The 7,950-nt window shown below is 41.6% G+C and overlaps 1 protein-coding gene across 4 annotated transcripts in view; it reads left to right on the top strand.

The window, feature by feature from the left end:
* Nucleotides 1-7,950, top strand: part of FAM13A (family with sequence similarity 13 member A) — a 302,687-nt gene that overhangs the window by 229,343 nt on the left and 65,394 nt on the right. For all 4 annotated transcript variants that reach the window (XM_045284117.1, XM_045284114.1, XM_045284115.1 and 1 more), the window contains 2 exons: nucleotides 2,589-2,630; nucleotides 6,326-6,505. In XM_045284117.1, the coding sequence (XP_045140052.1) occupies nucleotides 2,589-2,630; nucleotides 6,326-6,505 (222 nt within the window). The remainder of the gene's footprint in view (nucleotides 1-2,588; nucleotides 2,631-6,325; nucleotides 6,506-7,950) is intronic.

Genomic DNA, 7,950 nt, shown 5'->3' on the forward strand with positions numbered 1-7,950 from the left:
TGTATGGATTGTGATAAGAGTTGTATGAGCCCCTAATAAAATGATTTGAAGAAAAAAAAAGAAAGATGCTTCTGTCTTGCCAGCCTGAGCATTGGGTTTGTGCTGGGAAAGGTGGGGATAGGCCAAGTTGTGGAGGGAGGCAGTCGACAAATATTATGTTAACTAACCCTTTAGAAAATGAAAAGACGTGGACCGAGGTCAGTGGCAGCTGGAGAGAGAAGAACTGGTTTGCCAAGGTCAGCTGTGGACGTGCCTGTTACAGGTATCTTTAAAAGAAGCCTGGTACTGCAAGCAGTTTGCAGTCAACTACTAGCTGAAAGGTTGGTGGTTCAAATCCAGTCAGCAGCCACTTGGAATAAAAGGTCAAGCAAGCCCTATGCTAATGTAGATGGCATTACAGAAACACCAGGCCCACTGCCAACTCATGGATTCCCATTCATAGTGACCCTGTAGGACAGGGTATAATGGTCCTGTGAGCTTCCAAGACAGTCATCTATGGGAATGGAAAGCCTTGTCTCCCACGGGACAACTGGTGGTTTCACACTGCTGACCTTGGGGGTAGCAGCCAGATGCATAGTCACTACACCACGGGGGCACACCTTATCAATTGTTCTCCCTTTTGACCTACTTTAAATTTGTTCTAGTTTTTATTATTTTCTTCTTTCTTTTCCATTGAAGTTTTCCTGTTATTGTTGAGTTTGGTTTTTCATTTTTGTATCTTTTTCTTTCCATAAAATCCAACTGAAAACCCCAAAGGAAACAACCTGACCATCACCAAGTTAATTCCAACGCATAGCTACTGATACCCTGTTTCCCCGAAAATAAGACAGTGTTTTATATTAATTTTTGCTCCCAAAGATGTGCTAGGTCTTATTTTCAGGGCCTATCTTATTTTTCCATGAAGAAGAATATGGTACACATTTATTGTTGAACAGAAAACAGGAAATGATACTGTACCTGTATGCGGTACGGTAGTAGTTGTCATCACAAACCAGCATAACCAGACAAACTGTGAATCCTAGAGTATCAAGGCTTTCTGGTTGCTACCATTATTTCCATGTACAACAATCTATGGTACATTTACTCGCACTTCCTGTCTGCTCCGGCTGCGCTGCGGCCAACAGTGAGCTGCAGGGCGGCGGCCCACCACCGCTATAGTCCAGAGTCCAGAGTTACGGTAGCTTCTGGGGGCCTTATTACTGGGGAGGCTTTATGTTCAGGGAGGTCTTATTTTCGGGGGATGCCTTATATTTCAGCGAGAGGTAAAGCTGTAAGTAGGTCTTATTTTCGGGGGATGTCTTACTTCTGGGGAAACACGGTAGAACTGCCCAGGAGCAGAAAGCGTCAGTGGTCTCACGAGGGCAGCTGGTTGTTTGGAGCTGCTGACTCTGGTGAGCAGTCCAATGCCTTACCACCGCGCCACCAAGGCTCCTGGGTGTTTGGGAAATAAGCCAAGCAGTAACTGGATTAGTCCTTTTTTCGGGGTATGGCAGGGGAGGTTGGGGGGAAATGGGAGCTATTAATAATGAGAACAAGAAAGAAGAAAGTGCTCAAAAATCAGATGTGGTAGTGATGGCGTAACTCTGTAATATGGTTAGACCATTGACTTGTATGCTATGTGAACCATATGTCAATAAAACTGCTAAAGAAAGAAAAAGCATTTGCCTTCCTAGTTAATAGTAAGCACCAACAGGAAACGTATTTTAATTAAATATATGTGTGTATATGTCACTTTCTTTCGAAAGAAAGAAAGACCAAAAGAAAAGGCCTGAGGCAGTTCTACTTTGTAGGGGTCACCTTGAACCAGAGACAGCTGCCATGGCTGTATCATTTGGGAGTAAACAACAGGACTCTCTCTATTTTATAGCAATAAGTGAAAGTCAGCATTTGTCAGTGGGTGGATCAACACTGAGAGAAGGTCACTTGAGGTCCAGCCTGCGCCTGCAGCCTCTGATCCCTCTACACCAGTGGTTCTCAACCTTCCTAATGCTGTGACCCTTTAATACAGTTCCTCATGTTATGGTGACCCCGACTATAAAATTACTGTTGTTGCTACTTCATAACTGTAACTTTGCTACTTTTATGAATTTTAATATAAATATCTGATATGCAGGATCTATTTTCATTGTGACAAATTGAACATAATTAAAACAGTGATTAATCCCCAAAACAATGTATAATTATATATTGTGAAATATCTATTTCTAATGACAAATAAATGAAGTTTTGTTTTGAAGCATGGTGTAACATGGGTAACAGTCTTAATATAACAACAGTAAGTTACATTGCTCCATTTTGCGACAGTATTACTAAAAAGCCAACGTCAGTGCTAAGGTTGAGATAGCTTCTTTCTCACCAGATCAGCATATCTGCATGTGGGTGGACCCACCTGGAGATGGATAGAGGAGCGGTGTCTCAGTTCCTAAGACCATCAGATATATGGTTTTCCGATGGTCTTAGGCAACCCTTGTGAAAGGGTCGTTTGACCCCCAAAGAGGTCTCAACCTACAGGTTGAGAACCACCGCTTCAGATGCTTGCTCCACAGGTCTGGGCCCCTGTCTAATTTTTCTTTGTTGCTTTTCCACAGTGCTCGCGTGTCACAAGTCAGCAGTGTTTCGACAACAGGAGAGTAAGTGTTTCAGACTTTTTTTTTTGGGGGGGAGGGGGGCTTTTTCATACAGTAAAGCAGGTCAGATGGTTAGGACAATAAGCAATCCATTATTACCGTAACAATAATGCCACTCAGAGGATAGGGTTAAATAGGAAGGCCCTTTTTGAACGTTGGGCAGAATGATGAAGCCCAGAAATAATTACAACCCTGGAAATTCATAGGGTCACTGTGAGTCAGATTCAACTCAATTTCAGTGGGCATTGAGTTTTTGAAGTATCTTACATTGGCAAAAAAAAAAAAGAGGGGGGCCACAAAAACAAATAAGGCCACTGCCATTACGTAGAGTCTTACTCACAATGGCCCTGTAGGACAGGGTAGAACTGCCCCTGTGGATTTTGAGGACTGTTAACTCTTTACAGGAGTAGAAAGCCTCATCTTTCTCCCACAGAGTGGTTGGTGGTTTCGAACTACTGACCTTGTGGTTAGCAGTCCAGCGCATAACCACTATGCCATACCATTAAAGGCTGAAGTATGTCCTTACTTCCTATGTCATTGATTTTATTTAGCTTACATTAACTAACTACCTGCAAAGTGCCAAACCTAGTGTAATTTCAAATAAGCCTTGGATTCTGCTTTCAGGGACTATCCTGTTGAATAGGGGCCCAAAAAAGGAAAGCAAATTAGTGAGGGAGCAAACCCTTCCTCCAACAAGCAGCCACGTGCCCTATTAACTATGTCAACCACCTGTCTTTGTTCCCCAACGGCCACCAATTGCTCTTGAAAGAAAATCTAAATTCCACTTATCTGCCTATGCCTACCTCTTTGATTGCTCACTACCTATCAGTCACATTATCTTTCTGAAACAGCCCAAATTTATTCACCACCTTGAGTCTGTAGATGGTGCTTTGGGTGAAGGAATGGGCTGCGAACCCTAAGGTCAGGGCATCAAACTCATCAGTCACTCCACAGATGAAAGCTGAGGCTGTCCACAAAGACTGACAGTCTCAGACGCCCTAAGGAGCAGCTCTCCCCTGCCCTAGATATGTTCGCCACAAGTCAAAAATAGATTGCATTGCAAATGGGTTATATTTGGGTACTACCCTAGAGGTTGGTGGTTTGAACCCACCGAGTAACACTACAGAAGACAGATAACCCCTAACTGTAAAGATTACAGTCTGTTAGGAGTAGTCAGGAAACCCCTGTGAAGTGCAGTTCTGCTCTCTACCACACGGGTTGGCCAAGAGGACTCTTCCTCCTGATGGCAATGGGATTGCTCCTGCCTCAGTGACTTTGGTATTGGCTGTACCTCGTCTTGGTCAGCACTCTTATCGTTCACCTCTGTTTTCGAATGTCATCTCATCTGAAAACCCAGCCCTGACTATCCTTGGTCATTCTTTGTCCATCCATTATTCTGCTTTTTAGAGACTAAATCACGATACAAAATGTTTCCTCCCCGCTCCCACTATCATGATACGAATTCTACCTTGCAAGTCTGGCTAGACCAGAGGAGGTACACTGGTACAGATAGGAACTAGAAATACAGGGAATCCAGGGCGGATGATCCCTACAGGACCAGTGGTGTGAGTGGCGATACTGGGAGGGTAGAGGGAGAGTGGGTAGGAAAGAGGGAACCGATTATAAGGAACTATATGTGACCTCTTCCCTGGGGGATGGACAACCGAAAAGTGGGTGAAGGGAGACGTCGGACAGGGCAGGAGATGACAAAATAACGACTTATAAATTATCAAGAGCTCATGAGGGAGGGGGAAGGTGGGAGGGAGGGGAAAAATGAGAACCTAATGCTGGGGGCTTAAGTGGAGAGGAAATGTTTTGAGAATGATGAGGTCAATGAATGTACAAATGTGCTTTACACAATTGATGTATATATGGATTGTGATAAGAGTTGTATGAGCCCCTAATAAAATGATTTTAAAAAAGAGTATAAAAAATGAAGCCAGACTCACTGTCATTGAGTCAGTTTCTGATTCACGGCAAGCCTGTAGGACAGAGTAGAGCTGCCCCTGTGAGTTTCTGAGACTGTGACCATTTACAGGAGTAGAAAGGCCCGACTTTCTCCCAAGGGGTGGCTGGTGGTTTCAAACTGCTAACCTCGCAGTTAGCACCTCAGTGCATAACCACTATGCCACCAGAACTCCTTCATAAGAGTACAAGCTCTGTAAAAATAGAGACCGTGTCTATTAGAGCTGTTGTTATAGCCCTGGGAGCTAGTTACATGGTATATATTTGGCATTAAATGCATATCTGTTGAATGACGTGAATGAATAATTCCTTGCCTGAAGACTTTTCCATCACACCTACTTCTCCTCCTTTCTTGCTGGGACATGTGTGGGCTTCCTGGAGCATCCTCAGCAGCAGGGATCGGGTGTAGGAGGTGGGGAGGTTGTAACACATTCCCGAGGAAGAGAGAAGACTTAGAAAAAGCCCTCATTGGAATGAATTTGGCCTTTTTTTGGGTGTTTTTTTTTGTCATCTAAGGAATCAATTAGAAGGGAGACGTAACTTCCGTTAGCTTTGTGCATTTGAAAGTGATCTCAGACCTTAACAAAATGGAAAGTTCCTGCCAATTTCTTTCCAGTATCTCCCAGGTGTCTTCTGTGGTTTGAAAAAGTCATGGGACTGATCTGTACATCTATGTTAATTTACCCACATTCTTCTGCACCCCTGCTATGTTACCTTGAATCATTTGGGACAGAGAACCCTAAGTATAAAAGTTCTAAGGCCCAAAGTATGAGACTATACTTGCTTATTGTTCTGTTTTGAGATATTTTTGTGAAATTACGACGATTCTATTATAAAAGGTGTTCTTACTGTTTGGTGCCATCGACCCTATAAGACAGGGTAGAACTGCCCCTGCGAGTTTCCAGGACTGTAACACTTTATCACTGTAGAAAGCTCCATTTTCTCCTTATATATATGCATACATACATATTTTGAGAAATACAAGTTTAGTTTTCCTTCCCAGATTATTCAAAATTAGTGAAGATACAAGTAGTCTTCATTGGAGGTTTACACAAAATTAAAAATGATACCATTTAATTTCTCTTCCTGCATTCTTTTCAGCCCTTTTGCTTACCTGTTTTCCTCCATTTCATCAATGTAAATCTTTCATTACAACTCCAACAACAATAAGTTTATTTATATGCATTCCCAGTGAATAGACCAGAATTTGGGGATGAGTGTGCCATGCTATTATGCATTGTAATGGTCCTGATGACATTTTGTTGTTTTATTTTGTTTTGAATAGCATTAGTCCCTATAACAAGGATCTAAATAGAGAATGGGCGTTGTAAAATTATTTTTGCAAGTTTACTTTGCAAATCACTTTCTGCAGAGCCAGAATTAATTCTAGAGGAATTTTTTATAAGAATAAATTTATTACTATCCTGTGAGAATAAAAAGATATCTTCTCCCATTCTGCCTTATATTAAATGACCCTTATTTCCCGATTGCCTCCTATAATGATGGCTTTCCTCGATGTGAGCACATCAGTAACCTTGCCTTGGAAAGATGTGAAACGCAGGCATCAACATAGTGGAATTTTAGTTTAGATTTGTTTTTAGCGCACCGTACAAATATTTTAGGGAAGAATGTTTTGTACATTGTCTTTGCTCAAATAGATGGAGGAGATATTCCAGTGGTCCGGTAACGATATTTTCAAGATTATGAGCACATGTTTTCTTCATTTTTGCCAGACTCTTAGAAAGAACTATCCGATCAGCTGTAGAACAGCATCTTTTTGATGTTAATAGTCCTGGAGGGCAAAGTTCAGAGGACTCGGAATCTGGCACGACACCCGCATCTTCCCCGGCATCCATCCGACAGCGACGGCGCCAGCCCATGGAGCAGGATGACCTGCGTCGAGTCACAGACAGGTGAGTTGGCTACCACCATTCTTCTTGCATTAATATGCTCTTCGCCTTTTTTTTAATGCACACCTGAATTAAGCCATATGTTTTCATCCCACCTCGTAGCCCGCTCCTATTTCAGTATTTAGGATAAAACTTAAAGGTTTTGTTTGTTTGCTGGCCATTTTAAGCTTAGTTATTAATATTTGAGAATTCACAAGTGGTTGAATAATTATTTCCATGTCATCTGTATATTTGGGATGGTGTAGAAAGTTGCCTCTGATGTAAGAAACCCTACAGTTACCTCATAAAGTTACCTGAGTCTGGAGTCCTGAACCAGGGAGGAAGAAGGTGCCTATCCTGAAACAAAGTTGATTTTACATCTTGTGTCAGATGGCATGCACTTGACAGTTTGTGAGCCAGTCAACATATTTCCCACTCTATTTACCTCACTAAGTGCCAAACTGCTGGCACCATAGTCCTTTGACTGCTGGTTATATTTTAGAACAAGAAAGGTTGAGCCTAACTCTAATCAAAAGAGGAAAAGGCCAAGTTCTTTATTATTCTAAAGATTCACTTTAAGAATTCCCACAGCATAGGTATCAAGCTTAGGAAGCTTTGTTTTTCCTTCAAGGATTTGATGGGCAAGAGATGAGCAGTGCCCGTTTGTGTTATTTAATAACCAGGCTTTAGCTTATCTAGTATCTAACAGATTATAGTCACATGGCATTTTTCTGAAAGGTACCCAGCTTATTTTTATCTACTGTACCAGTTAATCTCCATAAGGACCTTGTAATGACCTCTCGTAAATGTCAAAGACTGGACCAGACTGACATCTGGACTCTTAAAGCACATCAAAATCTTTATTGAGGGAAAAAAAAAGAGAGACATCTATTGCTTAAAGAGAGATACAAAAAATAGTGATGAGTGGTATAAATCAATTCCATGCTGCACATCATTTGAATGTTTAAGGGCTATATAACAACTGCAATTATAGAAATAAAGTCATTATCCATATTATACCAGAAATAAAACTGCTATCAAGGATATCACCAACTGACTTTTCAAGTGGCATATGTGGAGTTTTCTCCTTTTGTTTTGTTTTCGTCTCTTTTGAGATTTCTCTTAGAGCTAGTAGCTAGGCCGGGGAGTTGCAATATTCTGTGTAGAAAATAGAAAACTTATAATAGAGGAGATATTTACATTGAAAACTAGCTGCTGAGATGGACATTGCACCTCCACTCAAGTACTCCCTCAATGCAAGAACACTTTGTTCTATTAAATTGGCATTCCATGATGCTCACCTTCCCCACACAATTGCTGAAGACAAAGCAGGTACATAAGCAAATGTGGTGAAGAAAGCTGATGGTGCCCAGCTATCAAAAGACATAGCATCTGGGGTCTTAAAGGCTTGAAGGTAAACAAGCAGCCATCTAGCTCAGAAGTGACAAAACTACATGGAAGAAGCACAC

Source organism: Echinops telfairi, unplaced genomic scaffold (genome assembly GCF_000313985.2).
Source record: "Echinops telfairi isolate 266 unplaced genomic scaffold, ASM31398v2 ScPeMD7_7468;HRSCAF=8506_0, whole genome shotgun sequence".
NCBI classification, from domain to species: Eukaryota; Metazoa; Chordata; class Mammalia; order Afrosoricida; family Tenrecidae; genus Echinops; species Echinops telfairi.